We start from the raw sequence: 20,151 nt of genomic DNA, 5'->3' as shown, positions 1-20,151 counted from the left end.
GCTACATACTTCTTGATTGCCAAGACACTTCATCCTGATCATCGCACAATGTTGATTGTAGTCATGCCTTGACCTAAACACTCCACAATTTGTTGCTTCTCAGCAGCCGACACATCCTTTTTCTTTCCCATTTTGGCAGAAAATGTAGGCTGCTTAATAATGTGAGAGAGCCTTCTTAAGTAGTCTTGCCTTTCATTGGACACACCTGCCAAACTAATTAGCACAGGTGTCTGCAATTGCTTACAGTGATATAAAGAGCCATGACACACATCACCATCAATGAGTTTAACTGACAAACAAACAAATTCTTCCCTTATCACTCCTAAACACTTTTTGCATAATAATTTGGAACGCGGTGTACATGTGCTTTTCCACAAAACACCAGCGGTTCACGTAGTGAATCTTACAGTTCTAACTTGCCAACCGTGGTCTGTATGGAATTGTTCAATAAAGGGCCCAAAATTAAGATAACATAGATGGGAGAGGTCTCTATGAATAGGAATTCCTAAGTATTTGATACCCTGTGAGGGCCAGGCAAAGGGAAAGTTGGACTGGATGGAATCCTATATGGATTTGGGGAGGGAGACATCGAGGGCCTCAGACTTCGCTGCATTGATTTTAAAATTTTACCATGTAACAAAGTGATCTATTTCAGCCATAACAGCAGGGATGGATATATGTGATTGAGTGATATATACTAGGACATCATCAGCAAATAGAGAGCACTTGTACTCGGTGCCTCCCACCTCAATCCACCTAATATTGGGGTTATGGTGAATTGATGAGAGCAGGTGCTCCGTCACTAGGATGTATGAGAGAGGGGACAGAGGACATCCCTGCCTTGTCCCATTGGTGATTGTGAAAGGTGATGAAAATGTTCTGACGCACCCCCTGGGCCTTGGGACACCCGGAGCCGGACCCTTTTTGGTGGATGCTGGTGGTTGTAGTCTTCGTGGCGGCGACCCGGTTCCGTGGCTCAGGGCGGTCAAACCAGTGGCGGAACTATTTATGTGGTTTTGATGTTTAAATGTCCGACTACGCCACCCGTGGATTGCGTTCAGAGTGAACCGCCGCTACAGGGCAGACCGCTGAGGCTGGTGTTGTGGGTGCAACAGAGCGTAGCATAACTCCCCACGGGAGGAGTATAGCCTCAGGGCAGTGTATGCGGAGGATGGGGGTGATGGTGCAGGGCAGCAGCAGTAACGACACGGAGTCAGTGATGCAGTCCAGGGCCTTTACTCACAGTTCTTATTATCCAGACCACGTCTGCAGGTAACGGCTGCCCACGTCGTACTGTGCTCACCAGGTGAGGGGCTCAGACAACTCCCAGATAACTTTGGAGCACTTCACAGGACCCCCTTTGTGTGTCCTTTGTCTGGCCTTTCTTACCAACACTTCTGTCTGGCTGCCTCGGGCCTCCTCTTGGTAAACTTGGCGCCAGTTTCCCTGACCCTATGTGGTGCCTTCCTAGCTGGTGTAGCGAGGGGCTGCGCCACATAAAATGTCAGAGCCTCCGGTTTCTAGCTGAGGGTCGTTTCCTGCCTCCACTAGTTCGGGGACCGGTCTCCCCCTTTCGCCTGACCCCTCCACGCAGGTGGATTCGGGCGTGCGGTGGCGACTCGCCCGTCCGCACCCCTGGGATCCCTTCATTCCTCGTTCCTGGAGCCTTCTCCGCTCCTCTTCCTTCCTTCTCCCTCTTCCAGGCCTGGGCCTCTGTTACTAGGCCCGCCTCCGGAGCAGAGCTCATGCAGAGCCCCTGCTCCCTGCCACTTCTGCTCAGACTTCTCTGCACTGAACTAAGATGGTGCCCACCTTTTATACTCCCTTCTCAATGCACCCAGGAACTGCTTCCTCCCTGCTCCTGCACTACAGGGTTCCCCTTCCTCAGTGTTCCCTCCCCCCACTCCAGCCAGGGACAGGGACTGTCGTGCCCATCTCAGGGGCATATTGGTCGCCCTGCCCCACGGCAATGTGGTGTAATGCATACAGGTGTCGGGTCCTGATCCACACTCCATCCTTACCTGAGAGTGAGATATCACACCTCTGGGTGAGGTGCAATACGTCTGTAGCAACCGAGCCCTCAGGGTGCTACAGTTCCATTTATCTTCAGCCTAGGTGACGTATTGCGATACAGGGCCGTGATTTTGGCTATAAAAGGGTCCCCTAGACCCCTACCCCAAGCTTTTTAAGAGAATCATATATGGCGTGCCAGGAGACTCTATGGAATGCTTTCTCAGCATCCAACGAGAGTATCTAATTACAAATTTTTAACTGCATCTAGCCCAGGAAATACTTTGTGCCTAGTAGCAGTGTCTGCTAGTCAGCGGATTATCCCGGCTGTTAAGCAAGCTACACCACCTGTAGTTTAGACACTTAATTTTTTCAAAGGAAATGCTTCGGGACCATGGGATACTCAGTGAAGAGCATCAGGAGGCACCCCAAGGCATAGGGGCTGGGACTGGCAGTAGGATGCCTTGCGGTGGACAGCCGAGCTCGATCCTTATAAAAGCTTTTTAACTGCAGCAGCTTTAGTGGATGCTACTGGAGCTGGAATTACGCGGCTGCTGGCATGAGACTTGCCCTCCAATAGATCCTTGTAAATAGATTTAAAGTGTATTCATTCAAATTAGAGAGACAATTTAAATTAAAAAGCTTAGAGCTGCCTCCACCACAGGGGGGCTCGCTCGACCCACCAGCGGACAGGCACCAGTATTGGGAGAGGGGGGCTGGCCATCAGGGTTCACCGCGGCTCTGGCACAAACCCGGCGACACGGAGGTGGCACGGGCAGGAGCGGACTGGCCGTGTCGGCTTCTCACTTTTTGGATTTTAGAAGGGCATGACATGCCTATATCTGTGTCTCCCCCTCCTTTTACTCCTCCACCTCTTTTCTTTTCACATGACTATATGTACTTGTCACTTTTCCATGTGTTAGTTGTGTCTTCTGAGCAGTTTGTCAGCTTTTGGACACCTTTGAAGGTGTTTTCTATGTGTTTCTATGTGTTTTTGTTTGCCTGCCATTGGTTTTAACGGTGTTCGAAGGTGTTCGACGAACAGTTCGACGAACAGTTCGGCGAACACACGGGTGTTCGACGAACCGAACCGAACTCGAACACTACGGGGGTGGCTCAACACTAGTAGGGACAGATCTCCTGTCTTTCCTTAGTGCTTGTAGCAGATCATAACAAAGAGATGGTGTGGGCTTGTCCGGGTTGGAGTGGCTGATTAACGACTACGCCACCTGTGGTGTCTGGTGAAGTGCCACCAGCGCCGCTAGCAGTCCGCTGAGGCCCGGTGTTGTGGCGGCTAAAGTTATTACTGCTCCCCACAGGAGGAGCAAGGCCTCAGGGCAGACAAACAGGATGAAGGGGGGGTGGCAGTAGCTCGGGAAGTACGGGCACCACGTCGCGTGGTTTGGCGCGTAATGAACAGTCTGGAGGCCATAGGGGTGAACTTCCAAGGCTTTACTCACTCAGAGATATTAGCGGGAAGGCGACTCCCTGCTCCTCGCCGAGTCCTGCGGCCACCAGGGACGGGGGTCCGTCTACCTCCGAGGAAGTCCAGTGTTCGGTAGCGACCCTACACCAGAGTGTTCCTGCACTACAGACTTCACCCTTTCCCGTCTGTGCGTGTGTGGATAGGCCGGGTCTCCCTCTGAGTTCCTCTCAGGTGTAGGGCTTGAGTGGCAATTCCTCTCCATCCGACGCCCGGTGGGATCCTCAGGGCCTAACCGGGCTTTCCCGTCCTGGACGTAGAGTACGAGGTCGGGTGTCGTGGGCCGGTACCCCTCTTGCAGCCGGAATCCCCCTGAATAGATCAGGTAGGCGAGGACAGGTGGCGTGCTCTGCTCCGTCTGCATCCTCCCCGGGACCCATTTGCTAGGGAGCCACACTCTAAAGCTCCCGGCCCTTCTTGATCCTGGTCCTTGGCCGGGTTGAGACATTCCTTGTCTGCAACCTACCTCTCGTCCCATGGCCAGGGTACAAGGGCTGTGTCCCTTGCCGGTGCAGGCCCACACAGGATCTGCGCTCCCGGAGGAAAGTCACATTACACACAGTATTTTGACAGCACAGTGACAGCCGACAGACTAGCAAAGGCTAGACCAAAGGACCAGCGAAGAACCGACTAACAAGTACCAAGATCAAAGATGGCATTCTATTAAATAAGAAATTTGAAGTGTAACTTACTGGTAAGTCCTCCACCCTCACCCACTAACTGGTTCCTACCAATTTGTGTTCCCCAGTCTCCCTGTAATCAGGAGAGCAGCACCTAGTGCATACTAGCTCCCTCTGGTGGAAATGTGGTGTTGGATGCAAAAGGCTAGGTCACAACCATCACACTGGCCTTACCTCAGAGGAGGAACACCACACTCCATTGGAGAAGTGCAGGATTCCTGTGGCGGTCGAACCCTAAGGGGCGCCACAAATATATACACTGCACAGTACCACTTCTCCTGTCCTATATATAAACACTGCACAGTACCACTTCTCCTGTCCTGTATATATACACTGCACAGTAACCCTTCTGTCTGGTATCTATACGCTGCACAGTACCACTTCTCCTGTATATATACACTGTACAGTAACACTTCTCCTGTCCTATTATCGGAGAGGTGGCATTGCACTTCTGGATTGTCATTATTGGTTTATTATTTTCTATAGGCAAGTAAAAATAAATTTTGAAAAACCTGTCTCTGAACAGCAATGATATCTGTAAGTACACGGCCAACGGCTACTCTGATGAGCGGTGTAGTTACATACAGTATGTCACAGCTGTTCAGACCGCCGGGTCTCGAGGGAGCTGGCAGCTCTGATTCTGTACTGCCACCATAGGTGACTCCCGGTCAGGGTCGGACTGGGGTGCCTAGGGCCCACCAGGGGAACTGACTCTAGGGGCCCGCACTACAGCTCACCATAAACAGTTTTATTACTTGTTATGTTTTTCTATAATGTACTATAATTACATGATTGGCCGCGCTGTGGAGCACCAAGCGGCAGGACTTTGTTCGAACAGTCATTCCGTACTGCCAGAGTGCCATTAAAGGCCCCGTCACACATAGCGACGCTACAGCGATCCCGACAATGATACGACCTGTCAGGGATTGTTGCTGCGTCGCTATGTGATCGCTGGTGACCTGTCAAACAGGCAGGCTCACCAACGATCAGGGGAGCAGCAACATCGTGGAAAGAATCTTTCCACGATGTCCTGCTCCTGGTGACCAGTCTACTGAAGCAGGAGCAGGCTGGTAACCATGATAAACAGCGCATTACTAGGGGCACACGCGCACCTAGTAACCCGCTGTTTATCATGGTTACCACTCTGCTACGGTGAGCGGGGTTACTGCTCACCGTAGCAGAGTGGTAACCATGATAAACAGCGGGTTACTAGGTGCGCGTGTGCCCCTAGTAACGCGCTGTTTATCATGGTTACCAGAATGATCGCTGGTCCCGCTGGTCACACACAGCGATGTGTGCTGACCAGCGGGAGGGCAAAGACCAAAAAATGGTCCAGGACATTTTGCAGCGATCAGCGACCTCACAGCAGGGGCCTGATCGCTGCAAAGTGTCACACATAGTGACATCGCTGGTGAGGTCTCTGTTGCTTCACCAAAACCTTGACTCAGCAGCGATCTCGCTAGCGATCTCGCTATGTGAGATGGGGGCTTAATGGTAACTTGTCTCCTTGAAAAAACACTATTTATCTGCAGATATAGGGGTAATCTGTAGGTAAATATGGTTTAAAGCCTGGTTAGACGGCTTAATGGAAAAGCGTTGGCTGCACGGAAAAAATTACGTTTTATTCTCGCTGTCGCCACTCGCTTCCTGTTATAGGGTCGGTGCAAGGAGGGAGACATGACAGTCACAACTACAAAGTGAGCGTGATGCAATAACGTCCGGCACCTTCATTGTGACATCTTCCATGGAGGCCAACCTCAGGCTGAGCTTCATTGAATGACTAACATGGCAGCAGCACCTGGCAACTAGTGCTGAGCGAGAGTGGTCTGATAAGGTGTTATCTCAACATGCTTGGGTGTTATCCGAGTATCTTGCAGTGCTCTGCTAGTATGCTCGAGTCCCTGGGGGTAGCATGTTTTGCGGCGGTAGACAGATGCAACACATACAGGAATTGCCTGTTTGTTAGGTAATCCCTGCATGTGTTGCTTCTGTCTAAAGCCGCAAAACATGTTACCGCAGGGACTCGAGCATATTAGCAGAGTACTACAAGATACTCGGATAACATCCGAGCATGCTGAGATAACACATTATCAGACCACGCTCACTCAGCACTACTGGCAACCCATCAGCAACCTGCAACTGCGTCACAGGGGGCTGAAGGGAGCTGATGACTGTATGCACTGGCCATCGTGCTATCTAAATGCCGCTGTCAGTGATTGACAAGGGCACTTAAATACTCAAAACAGCAGCAATCAAGGCGAGCTCTGAACACTGCTGTTACAGGCAGACGCCGACTATGTAACAAAGCCGAGATCTGCCTGGTATGGAGCAGGCTCAGCTCCTGAACCCGCTCCATACAAGCACATCCCAATAGTGACAATTATGACAAGGTTAGCAAATTTCACTTGTCTGTTCCTAAATGTGGAAAGACAAATGGAATTCCCTAACACATGTGAAAGAATCCTAATAGATTTAGCAAAGGTGCCCCAAGCATATGAATGTTATTACACACCACAATGGACTCTTACATACACGCATCTTACAAAAATACATATTATTACAGATACGTAGACGCGCACAACTCCCAGTATGTAATTAACAATAGAGATACTGGGAGTTGTTATCAGTAATCATCAGACTGCGGACCATACTGGAACCACTACTGATGAGACACAGGCAGGATCACAAATGAACATTTACATCCAGGTATCTTATCCGAGACGTCTTCTCTGATTAGAGTCGTTCTCTTTCTTTTCTTCATGTTGTCCAGACGCCATGATGAGTTTTCTCATCCACAGCTCGTCTCTGCAGACTTCCATCTTCTCCGGTCTTCTGCAGTACATCCCGACACAATGCCCTTAAAGATAACAGTGTCATTATAATGCTCCTGAATAAAAATATCTACACTGAGCCCCTGAATAAACCTAACTCTTACAATGCTCCCTGCACAAAATATGACATACACTCTACCCCTCTTATGGTACCTGCTCTCCACACTGTCCTCTCCTTACCATACTGGGCCCCCTGTTCATATTGTCCTCTCACACTGTGTTCCCCCTATAGGGCCCAGTCTCTATACTGTGCTCCTTCATCACACTCCCCCTCCTCAGCATACTGTTCCCTCCTTGCTGTGCCCTCACACTGTTTCCCCCATACTGTCGCATCTCTATACCTTCCCCCACACTACCTAGTCTCTGTGCTGTGTCACCTCACACTTTTCTCCCTCCATACTGTCTCCTCACACTATTCCCACACTCTCCATACTGTTCCCTCCTTGCTGTGCCCTCACATTGTTTCCCCCATACTGACGCATCTCTATACCTTCCCCCACACTACCTAGTCTCTGTGCTGTGTCACCTCACACTTTTCTCCCGCCATACTGTCTCCTCACATTATTCCCCCACTCTCTATATTGTTTCCTCATACATCCCCCTTCCCCATTCTGTTCCCGGAACCCATTCCCACCCCTCCCCTAGTTCACCATACTGTTTCTTCACACATCTCCCGATTCTGTCTCTTAAAATTTCTCTCCCATCTCTCCCCAAATACACTGCTCAAAAAAATAAAGGCAACACTCAAATAACACATCCTAGATCTGAATGAATGAAATATTCTCATTGAATACTTTGTTCTGTATAAAGTTGAATGAGCTGACAACAAAATCACACAAAAATCATCAATGGAAATCAAATTTATTAACCAATGGAGGCCTGGATTTGGATTAACCCCCAAAATTAAAGTGGAAAAATACACTACAGGCTGATCCAACTTTGATGTAATGTCCTTTAAAACAAGTCAAAATGAGGCTCAGTATTGTTTGTGGCCTCCACGTGCCTGTATGACCTCCCTACAATGCCTGGGCATGCTCCTGATGAGGTTGCGGATGGTCTCCTGTGGGATCTCCTCCCAGACCTGGACTAAAGCATCCGCCAACTCCTGGACAGTCTGTGGTGCAACATGACGTTGGTGGATGAAGCGAGACATGATGTCCCAGATGTGCTCAATCGGTTTCAGGTCTGGGGAACGGGCGGGCCAGTCCATAGCTTCAATGCCTTCATCTTGCAGGAATTGCTGACACACTCCAGCCACATGAGGTCTGGCATTGTCCTGCATTAGGAGGAACCCAGGGCCAACCGCACCAGCATATGGTCTCACAAGGGGTCTGAGGATCTCATCTCGGTACCTAATGGCAGTCAGGCTACCTCTGGTGAGCACATGGAAGGCTGTGCGGCCCTCCAAAGAAATGCCACCCCACACCATTACTGACCCACTGCCAAACCAGTCATGCTGAAGGATGTTGCAGGCAGCAGATCGCTCTCCATGGCGTCTCCAGACTCTGTCACGTCTGTCACATGTGCTCAGTGTGAACCTGCTTTCATCTGTGAAGAGCACTGGGCGACTTTGCCAATCCTGGTGTGGGGTGGCATTTCTTTGGAGGGCTGCACAACCCTCCATGTGCTCGCCACAGGTAGCCTGACTGCCATTAGGTACCGAGATGAGATCCTCAGACCCCTTGTGAGACCATATGCTGGTGCGGTTGGCCCTGGGTTCCTCCTAATGCAGGACAATGCCAGACCTCATGTGGCTGGAGTGTGTCAGCAGTGCCTGCAAGATGAAGGCATTGAAGCTATGGACTGGCTCGCCCATTCCCCAGACCTGAATCCGATTGAGCACATTTGGGACATCATGTCTCGCTCCATCCACCAACGTCACGTTGCACCACAGACTGTCCAGGAGTTGGCGGATGCTTTAGTCCAGGTCTGGGAAGAGATCCCACAGGAGACCATCCGCAACCTCATCAGGAGCATGCCCAGGCATTGTAGGGAGGTCATACAGGCACGTGGAGGCCATACACAATACTGAGCCTCATTTTGACTTGTTTTAAGGACATTACATCAAAGTTGGATCAGCCTGTAGTGTGTTTTTCCACTTTAATTTTGGGGGTGACTCCAAATCCAGGCCTCCATTGGTTAATAAATTTGATTTCCATTGATGATTTTTGTGTGATTTTGTTGTCAGCACATTCAACTTTGTACAGAACAAAGTTTTCAATGAGAATATTTAATTCATTCAGATCTAGGATGTGTTATTTGAGTGTTCCCTTTATTTTTTTGAGCAGTGTATAATAAATCTTCGGAAGACCAAACAGACATGCAGAAGCGCGTTTACACACACGAAAACAAGAGCGCACAGACACATACTAAGGGCTTTTTCACACGTCAGTACATGCGGTGACAGTTTCCATATGTACCAGAGACATTGGTACACGTAGACCCATTCAAATGAATGGGTCTGTGCACATGTCAGTGTGTTTCCACTTTCCACAGACCATGTGGTGTCTGTGGGCAAAACACGCTGACATGTCTGTTTTTTACCTGCTGCATGGGCTGCAAAATGTCCCGCACACTGATGACGGTTAGTGCTCTTTCCAAGCACCGGGTGCTGAGCGCTGCCCTCATCATAGATCCCTGCCGGCGCTGCGATCAGCAGCAGGGTCAATGATGAGAGTAGTAGTCTACTCCCGCTGTGTCCAACTGTAAAAATAGGAATAAAATAAAAAAATCCTTATACTCACCTCTCCTAAGTGTCACCCGTTGTAATCCGTGCGAGCGCTCACGCCGAGGAGAATGACTCCTGCAGTGAGTGGGCCCCGGAGCTGCGCTCAACAAGCGGTGCCCTGTCAATCACTGAGCGCAGCTTCGGGGCCCGCTCGCTGCAGGAGTCATTCCCCTCGGCGTGAGCACTCGCACGGATTACAGCAGGTGACACTTAGGAGAGGTGAGTATAAGGATTTTTTTTATTTTATTCTTATTTTTACAGTTGGACACGGCGGGAGTAGACTAGTACTCTCATCATTGACCCTGCTGCTGCTGATCGCAGCACCGGCAGGGATCTATGATGAGGGCAGCGCTCAGCACCTGGCTCTTGGGAACAGCACTAACTGTACACTGATTCCCAAGCACCAGTATGTGTCACATTGATGACACACAGGTGGACACATATCTCCAGTCCCGTAAATATCAGGACATGTGAAAGAGCCCTAATATACACACGCAGATATACATACTCACAGAAATGGGGACACGTACACACACAGGCAAGCACACACAGACACACTCAGACAATCACACACATACACAAAAATGCAGACACGCAGGGAAGCATGCACACACGTGTGAAGACACATATACGCACGGAGACATGCAGGCACTCAAATACATACACACAGACACACAAACACATGCAGGCATATACACACACACATTGTACACACATGCAGGCATATACACACACATGCAGGCATATACACACACGCAGGCATATACACACACACACACAGGCATATACACACTCACAGGCATATACACACACACACTGTACACACACGCAGGCATATACACACACAGGCATATACACACTCACAGAGGCATATATACACACACACAGGCATATACACACACACACAGGCAGCATATACATAAAAATTCATACAAACACACACAAATATTACTACCTTGGCTTGTCTCCAGTCCGGCCCCTATAGTGTACTCTTAAGGCAGGAGACTGCAGTGCAGGGCGTGCTGTGATGTCACTTTTAGCAGATGTGGGGCCCTGTCTGCTAAGTGTGACGCTGCAGTTCAGCCCCTGCTCTCCTGCTCCCAGGCCCCTCCCGCTACTATCCTGGGCATCGCGGCGGTGAAAGTGCGTGCACGCGCCCCTAAAGGGTCCGCGAACACTTTTTTTGTCCTTTTTTTTTAATTCTCCTCTGTCTTCTCTGCAGGGGGCCCGGGTCCCACCGGGAAATTTCCCAGCACCCCGCAGGCCAGTCGGAGCCTGCTCCCGGTCATATTTCGTGAGCTATGATTTTACTGGGTTAATGATGTCATCGCTGGTGAGACATGACCGAGAGTGATCTAGGATGCAATACAGAATCGCTGTACGTCGTGGGAACAGCATGGATTACGTCGGCGCTTCAGAGATTTTTTTTTAATAATAAATTGGTGAATAAGGGAGTGTTTTTTGTTTTTATTTCTTTACTTCTCTCTTTTGGTCTTTCAGGGTCTCATTTTTGGATGACTACTTAATATTCAGTGGACTACGTCAGATCTTCATTTTTTTTTTATTTTTTTCTTATAAATTGGTGAACGAAATGTGGGAGAATGTTTTTCAAGCTACACTTTTTTGTGAGTGTTTTTTTCTTTTAACTTACTGGGTTAGTAATTGCATGTCTGACAGATGCCTCTCCATTACTAATCCCTGGGTTTGATGCCGGCTGACATAACATCAACCCCATAAACCATTACCCCGACTGCCACCGCACCAGGGCAATTCAGAAGAGCCAGGCCAAGCACCAGAATTGGCGCATCTCATGTAATGTGCCAATTCTAGGGCGGCAGCTGGCTTGTATTTATAGGCTGGGAAGAGCCCAATAACTAGGGACCTTTCCAGCCTGATAATATAAGCCCGCAGATGTCTGTTTTAACTTAGCTGGTAATGAAAAATAGGGGGGGACCCCACATCATTTTTTTTAAATTTACTTTATTTAATAGGTTACGTAAGGCTAAACACCATTTAGTGGCATTTGAAAGGCACTAAAGGCTGAAAGTTTATTATTTTAGCAAAACCCTAACCCAACCTTAGCACAACCCTAACCCTAGCACAACCCTAACCCTAGCACAACCCTAACTCTAGCACAACTCTAACTCTAGCACAACTCTAACTCTAGCACAACCCTAACTCTAGCACAACCCTAACTTTAGCACAACCCTAACCCTAGAGTTTATTTTTTACGCCTTTCCTCGTGCCATATAAGTGATTAGATGACTTTATTCTTCAGGTCGATGCGATTACAGCGATACGAGATTTATAGCGGGTTTTTATTATTGACAGCTGTCACACACTAAAAAACGCTTTTTTTTTGCCAAGACTAGTTTTTGCATCGTCATATTTTGAGAGATATAATTTTTCCATATTTTGGCCGACAGAGCTTGTTTTTTTGCAGGATGAGTTGACGTTGTTATTGGTACCATTTTCAGGCACGTGACATTTTTTGATCTCTTTCTATTCAAATTTTTTGGAGGCAGAATAAACAAAAAACAACAATTCAGGAATAGTTTTTATGGGTTTTTTTTATGCCGTTCTGCGTGTGGTAAAATTGATAAGGCAGCTTTACTCTTCGGGTCAGTACGTTTACAGCGATACCACACTTATACAGGTTTTATTATGTTTTGGCGCTTTTACACAATAAAAACTATTTTATAGAAAAAATGCTATTTTTTGCATCGCTTTATTCTGAGAGCTATCACTTTTTCATTTTTCAGCTGATGGAGCTGTATGGCGGCTTATTTTTTGCGGGACAAGATGACATTTTCAGCTGTGCCATTTTTATTTACATTCTTCTTTTTGAAAGCGTTTTATTCCATTTTTTTGTATGGTGGTATGATGATAAAGCATCGTTTTTGCCTCGTTTTTTATTTATTTTTTTTACCGTGATCACTAAAGGGGTTAACTAGTGGGACAGTTTTAGTCAGATCGTTCCGGACACGGCGATGCCAAATATGTGTACTTTTATTATTTTTTTTTTTTCATAATACTATTTAGGGGGTTTTCGCTTTTGCTTTTTACATTCTGATCTCCTGTATAGCACAGTAATGCAGCAGCATCCCTGTGGTATACAGGCTGTCAGCGCTGCAGAGCGAGAAGATACTGTGATCGTGCACTGCGCATGATCAAAGTATCTTCCTGGTGTCAGGTGACCCGATGTCATCATGACGACATCCGGGTCACATGACAACCACGGGACCCGTCCACAGACACCGCGGGACGCCAGAGAGAAGGTGAGTACCAGCGCTCATCTCCTCTTGCCACCAGAATGCTGCGATCGACTTCAATCGCAGCACTTCGGGTGTTAATGTGCTCGGTGCGGTGAAGGATATCTATAACATCTATTCTATCTATCTATTTAGCTAGATCTGTATATAAAATAGTTTTATTAGTTTGAAAACTATCTTTAAATTACATATAGAATTAAATTATGTAAAAGATGATGTTAAAAATGCATTGTATACGCATGTCATACGGATGCTAGTTGAGAAAAGATTGCATTGTACTTGCATGGCACTCATCCTACTTTTCTGGAAGGACCAATTTTTTTTATACGCTAGTGTGACTCCAGCCTTAATATGAGCATACAGTTTATAGAATGCTGAAAAAGAGTCCTACCTATATGCCCAATATCAGATGTCTTGTTGTTGAGAAATCATCTTTTATCACTTCCAGGCTATGGAGAGGATGTTGCCTGGAAGATAACTCTGCTTCCAGAGCTTATTCTACATGAAGGGGGAGTTACCAGTGTGATGTGTAATGGCCGTGTTTATTTCTGTTAATGTTGATAATTATGGCTTCTCAGTAAATTAGAATACTTTATAACACCAGCTTGAAAAATGTTTTTAAACTCCGAAATGTTGGCCTACTGAAATGCATTTTCAGTAAATGCATTCAATACTTGGCCAGGACTCCTTTTGTATCAATTACTGCATCAATGCGGCGTGGCATGGAGGCGATCAGCCTGTGGCACTGCTGAGGTGTTATGGAAGCCCAGGTTGCTTTGATAGCAGCCTTCAGCTCATCTGAATTTTTGGGTCTTGTGTCTCTCATCTTCCTCTTGACAATAACCCATAGATTCTCTATGGGGTTAAGGTAAGGCAAGTTTGCTGGCCAATCAAGCACAGTGATACTGTTGTTTTTAAACCCGGTATTGGTACTTTTGGCAGTGTGGACAGGTGCCAAGTCCTGCTGGAGAATGAAATTTCCATCTCCAAAAAAGCTTGTCGGCAGAGGGAAGCATGAAGTGCTCTAAAATTTCCTGGTAGACGGCTGCGCTGACTTTGGTCTTGGCAAAACCCAGTGAAGCTACACCAACAGATGACATGACTCCCCAAACCATCACTGATTGTGGAAACTTCACACTAGACCTCAAGCAGCTTGGATTGTGTGCCTCTCCACTCTTCCTCCAGACTCTGGGACCTTGATTTCCAAATGAAATGCAAAATTTACTTTGCATTTACTTAGTGTCAATGACTGCCTTCTGGACATCTGTCAAGTCAGCAGTCTTCCTCATGATTGTGGAGCCCAATGAAACAGAGTAAGGGACGTTTTCAAATGCTTAGGAAGTCTTTGCAGGTATTTTTGTTAATTATTCTAATTTACTGAGATAATGACTTTTGTGTTTTCATTGGCTGTAGACCATAATCATCAACAGAAATAAACACTTGAAATAGATCACTCTGTTTGTAATGACTCTATATAATATATGAGTTTCACGTTTTGTACTGAAGAACTGAAATAAATTAACTTTTTGATGATATTCTAATTTAGTGAGATGCACCTGTAACTGACACATCTGCAGGTTCCTCTCAGCTTCAGCTTCCATCTCACAGGCAGGCAGTGTTGCAATATTGTTGCAATAAAACAGAGCTCAGAGAAGCAAAAAAGGTGTTTGCAAGAAGTTCAATTCTCCTGTTCTGCGTTAGTCACATGTCTCACACTGGTAACTCCCCCTTTTATGTAACATAAGCTCTGTAGGTGGAGTTATCTTCCAGGCAGTGTCCTCCCCATAGCCTGGAAGAGGTAATTTACATAAAGTGATAAAAGATGATTTATCCCCTTAGTAATCGGACCAATTTTTTTTAATCTGACCAGAGTCACTTCATGCAGTAATAACTCTGGAACACTTCAACATATCTCATTGATTTTGAGATTGTTTTTTGTGACACATGATACTTTATAATAATGGTAAATTTAGGTTGATATGTTTTGCTTTTATTTATAAAAATATCTGAAATTTGACAAAAATGTTTTAAAAATTGCAATTTTCAAGCTTTGAATGATTATCCCTTTAATCAAGCTAGTCATACCACACAAACATTACTAAATAACATTTCCCTCATGTCTGCCTTACATCAGCACCATTTGTAATGTGTTGCTTTATTTTGTTAGCATTTTAGAAGGTTTAAAAATGTAGCAGTAATTTTTTATTTTTTCAAGGAAATTTACAAAACTTATTTTTATAGGGACCTGTTCAGTTTTGAAATGACTTTGGGGGTCCTACATGTTGGAAGCCACCCAAAATTCATACCATTTTAAAAACCGCACCTCTCAATGTATTTAAAATTGCTTTCAGGTATCTCATTAACCCTTCTGGTTCTTTGCAGGAAGTAATGGAAATTGGCATGCCAAAAATGAAAAAGTTTGTTTTTACCACCTAAATTTTGATAACTTCTGATCAGGCTGCTATAGCCGGAAGACTCTAAGGCCGTTATTTGGCCATTAACTGCCAAGGCAAACATCGGGACCAAACAATCAAGATCTCAGGGTGCCCATGAGGTTAAAGAGGAAGCCACCACACTCCATTAACTATTTAGATACTGTAGTTACTATTGACAGCAGAATCTAAGGGGTTAGACGGCCATGGTCGGTGCAAACACTGATCGTGGCTGATGCAGCAAGTTGTCGGGTATAGTGTACAGATGACCGCTACAGGATTGCTAGTTTCTTATATCGCAGGTCAGTAAAAAGACGTCTGGTGGTCACTAAGGGGTTATCAGTAACAAGGCATCTGATATGAGACATACAGGCTGGACTTTTAGAGCAGTCTATAACCTGTATGCCCACATTAATAGTTTAGATAGGTCAAATGTGGGGACAAATTCCCTTTAATCATTGGTTTCATGCATTGAAGTACTCGTGAACTGCAGTGAGTGAAACCTGTCAGTTGTACACTGACTCAGCCTGTTAAAGCCTGGTTATAGCTGGGTCTAACAGGCCAACGTACCTTGAGGTCATCAGATGATCTGAGAGTGCTATGGCAACTATCAGCACCCGCGATTACGATCACGGGTAGCTGCTAGTATTAAAGGGCACCTTTTAACCCCTTTTTAACTACTTGGAATTCGCTGTCACAATTGACAGCTGAATTACCAGTGTTAAACAGTCCCGATCCAAAAACCAGTCAGGGCCGATGATGCAGGGTGTCAGCTGTCATATACAGCTGTTATCTGTGGGATTTTTGTCCACTGGGGGCACTATTTACTTATTTTTCATCGCCATTTTAATACGGCAATGAGGAATAAGGCCCCTTTAACAGCCGCCATTTTAATGCATATCAGCGTTTGTTAAGGGGTTAAAGGGAAATTAAAATTATTGTCATCATTTTTTTTCATATTATGATCTGTATTATAAAAGAAAACTAGTAATCTTGCAATTTTTCACAATGATCACTGGAGCTTTTTTAGACTTATACTTCTTGTCTTTTCAGGAAGTTTTCGGTAAAGCTCCTTATCATAGGCAGGATTACAACGACAGGTAACTCCTGTATATACAGGTGATAACACAGAATCCACCATTCACAATGAGTGATATCACAGCAGACCCTGCTTCCCCTCCCTTCAAGATGACTTTTAGGTCACTTGCACATGTTGAGTATTTGGTGAGGTTTTTTACCTCAGTATTTGTAAGCCAAAACTAGGAGTGAGTAAATAATACAGAAGTAGTGCATGTGTTTCATTGTACTTTCCCTCTGATTGTTCCACGCCTGGTTTTGGCTTACAAATACTGAGGTAAAAAAACATTCACCAAATACTCAATGTGTGCATGTGGCCTTGCACACACTTATTAGATGCTTCAATACAAAAAATAATGGCAGAATCTGTTCATTGTTGCCAATGTACATGTGTTGCATCCTGAAACAACACGAAGTGAGTATAAAAAAAGCCCCAGTGGACAGTGTAAAAATGTGCAAAATTTCTATTTGATTATTGTTAATACAGATTGTAATGTGGAAAAAAAAATCATTGCCAAAAATAAAAATATATATTTCACAAAAAAACTGATTTCCCTTTAAATTGGATTAGATTCCAATTGACATCATTCATATCAGAACCAGATATGAAAATATAAGATAGGTGTCACAATAACAGGACACAAGTTTTTTCACCAATCCGCATTTTTTATTTATTTTCTGTAGGCAGGACAACCATGGACATTGGCCGTTTTCTTCAACTGTCTTAATGAATGGAGAACTGATGGAAAATATGCCTAATTCATTAATAAGTGCCTCTTAATAAATTAGAAGCTTTTTACAACTGCCAAGAGCCTTTGCCAGAAATGATGCTCAAGCCATTTTTGGTGTAATTTCCACCACCAAGGTGGTATAAAATGTGATGAGTTTGCTATGTGTAGTTTTTCACGCCCCATTCTAGCACCGCTCTCTTCTGACTGGGACTGGTGTGAAAAGCGACAAAAGTCATAAAAAAAATAGCGAATATTATTATAAATTACATCCTTATCTAGAATGGGCCTTTAGCTTCTGCAAATGCATAATAATTGAGATATATAACTAAAGTATTTTGTTGTGCCCTTTCATAAAATGTCAGATCTAGATATCAAGCACACACATTATGCTTTGCTCAGGTAAAAATTGGATCCAGTTGCCATCTATGTTTTTGACAGGACAAAACAGTTGTGAATACCATGTTTTCCAACTAGCTAAAAAATTGATTTTATCTGGTACAGTCAAACAGATTGAAGTACATTTCCTTCCCCATTTAAATGAATGGATCCTGTACTGTATTCCCCATTGTTGTCATCCCAAAATAGATGCAAATGAAAATAACTACTGAAAATATGAATATAGCATTAGAAAAGTGAAAATCTATCCAATTTGCAGTTTTATGCAGGTAACTACAATGCAATTGAAAATCTACCATTACCTATGGGAACCCTAATTTAGATAATACCATTGCCACTATCTTCATGTTATCAAGTGTTTGCAAGGAACAAAATCAATGTCCATTGTTATAGATGATTCTGATTCTGCTAACACGTGTGGGCTCTGCAGAGGTCACTAACACTAGCCTGGCCAATGGCTCATCCCATGCACTGGTACACTTTATGAACACTTAGAATAGAATTGATTTCCTGGGGGCTATTGTTTTTGCACTTTGTTTGAACATTGTGTATATGAGATAACAACATTAACCTAACCTGATCAAACCAGCATGAATGATTGAGAAGACAATATTGGAGTGCCTTCCACCCTAGGATCTCCTATGAATAGGAGTATAATATTTTTATTCACATGAATTGATCACTTCACATGAAATATGTTATTTTTCATGTAAGTTAGTATATTAAAATAACATTGTTAGTTCAGTATGTGGCATATTCAGTACTGTGTACACCACATCTACTACTCACACACAGCCTCCTACAAGGAGGAAAATCTGTTGGTTGCTGGAGCCAATGAAGTTTTCTCTCCCATTCTTTGTTGCACTTGGTGGCTTCTTGCTTAACAAGTCCAAAGTTCAGCCAGTGTTTGAGCGATAAACAGAGCCAATAAATGAGTGTGTTGTCACTAGCAGAAAAAAAAAAGGAAAAGGAGCCCAGCCTCCATTCCCCTCCTCTCCTGGCACCCTTGAATGATGGTGTTGCCTTCCCACTCATTTGCATGTGTTATGATGTCCCATGGAGGAGAGCATGTCTGCTTAGAAGAAGAAGCTGGCCCTGTGTAGGAGTTTCCTGAGAGTTTTCTGCAGGCACCAGGAGAACAGGTGCTCTGTGCCAGGGGATTGATTCATTTTTCCTTCACTTTCTCCCTCCCTCCCCTGTCCTTGTAAAATGGTCTCCAAATTATCGTCTTTGCAGCAGGAACTACTCAATGCTCTCCTGAACTCAGGAATAACCAAAGACTTGCTCATTCAAGCCCTGGAGGACCTCATCCCCACACCCAGCTTTGGAGTCAAGCTGGAGAACTTACACATGTCTCCTGGGCACGACCCTGACACCAAGCCCATCTTCCACACTCTCACTAATGGCCACCACAAGGGCAAACTTTCCGGAGATGAGGGCTCAGAGGATGGGGAGGACTTTGACACCCCACCAATCCTCAAAGAGCTGCAGTCCCTCAACACAGAAGAAGCGGCAGAGCAGCGAGCAGAGGTGGACAGAATGCTGAGGTGAGACCTGGGGGTCCTACTTCATACCTACCATAGGATCGGAGCCCCTCACTGCTTCATTTTCTATATACAGTGGATAGAGAGATGTATTAATGCACGGGTGTTTGTATATGTGTATATATATATGTGTATATCTATCTATCTATCTATATATACACGTATATCTGTGTGTTTAGACATACTACATGTATATATATGTGAATAGAGAGATGTATTAATGCACGCGGTGTATATGTGTATATCTATATATACATATATGTGTGTGTTTAGACTTACTACATGTATATATATGTGAATATATATATATATTTGTATACATGTGTGTATATACGTGTCACACGCTCATATATCGTATATTTACATGTTTATGACAAATGTTGTTTTTATTACATGTGAAAATATAAAACTCAGCACGTTTTTCCTCACATAAGGCAGTCTGTCTAATGACTAACTACGATTGGACTCCATTACATACTGTACAGAAATAGAATGATAGATTTATAGAGAATTTGATAGCGAGACAGATAAAAATAGATAGACGTGTTATTAGAGGAATATTAATAATTATTAAATATTAATACGAAAATAATAGAAAGAAGAAAAATAGAAGGAAATAATACGAAAATAATTAAGTAGATGTGAGATAGATTAAATGTATTTAGATAGATACACGTGATAGACGTATATAACAAGGTGAATTGCAGCCTATATCTGTATATAACCATAGATGTATGTATATACCTATATATATATATCGTGAGACACAGTGATTACACAGTACAGCAGAGCCACCTTGTTGTGTAATGGATTTTCTCTTCTGGACTCGGTGAAATCGTGATTAACCGGCATAGAATGTGTGAAACTGAATATATATATGTAGAGATATATATATATCTATAGATATATATAGTTATATGTATATATCTATATATACATATACAATATTTCTCTCTCTCTCTCTCTC

The 20,151-nt window shown here is 44.7% G+C and overlaps 1 protein-coding gene and 1 long non-coding RNA gene across 2 annotated transcripts in view; one reads left to right on the top strand and one right to left on the bottom strand.

Moving 5' to 3' along the window:
* The window catches only part of LOC141220773 (uncharacterized), a 61,624-nt gene extending 42,999 nt beyond the window's left edge, over positions 1-18,625 (bottom strand). Inside the window, exon 1 of the long non-coding RNA XR_012288920.1 lies at positions 18,430-18,625. This is a non-coding gene — a long non-coding RNA (uncharacterized lncRNA). The remainder of the gene's footprint in view (positions 1-18,429) is intronic.
* A 35-nt stretch (positions 18,626-18,660) lies between these two features.
* The window catches only part of HNF1B (HNF1 homeobox B), a 186,923-nt gene continuing 185,432 nt past the window's right edge, over positions 18,661-20,151 (top strand). The window contains exon 1 of the mRNA XM_073666403.1: positions 18,661-19,187. Within this exon, the coding sequence (XP_073522504.1) occupies positions 18,850-19,187 (338 nt within the window). The 5' untranslated portion in view covers positions 18,661-18,849. The remainder of the gene's footprint in view (positions 19,188-20,151) is intronic.

Source organism: Phyllobates terribilis, unplaced genomic scaffold, assembly GCF_046119375.1.
Source record: "Phyllobates terribilis strain yellow unplaced genomic scaffold, ASM4611937v1 Scaffold_2__4_contigs__length_985480577, whole genome shotgun sequence".
Taxonomy (NCBI): Eukaryota; Metazoa; Chordata; class Amphibia; order Anura; family Dendrobatidae; genus Phyllobates; species Phyllobates terribilis.
The sequence above is the reverse complement of the archived record's forward strand: the minus strand, read 5'-3'. Positions and strand labels throughout refer to the sequence as shown.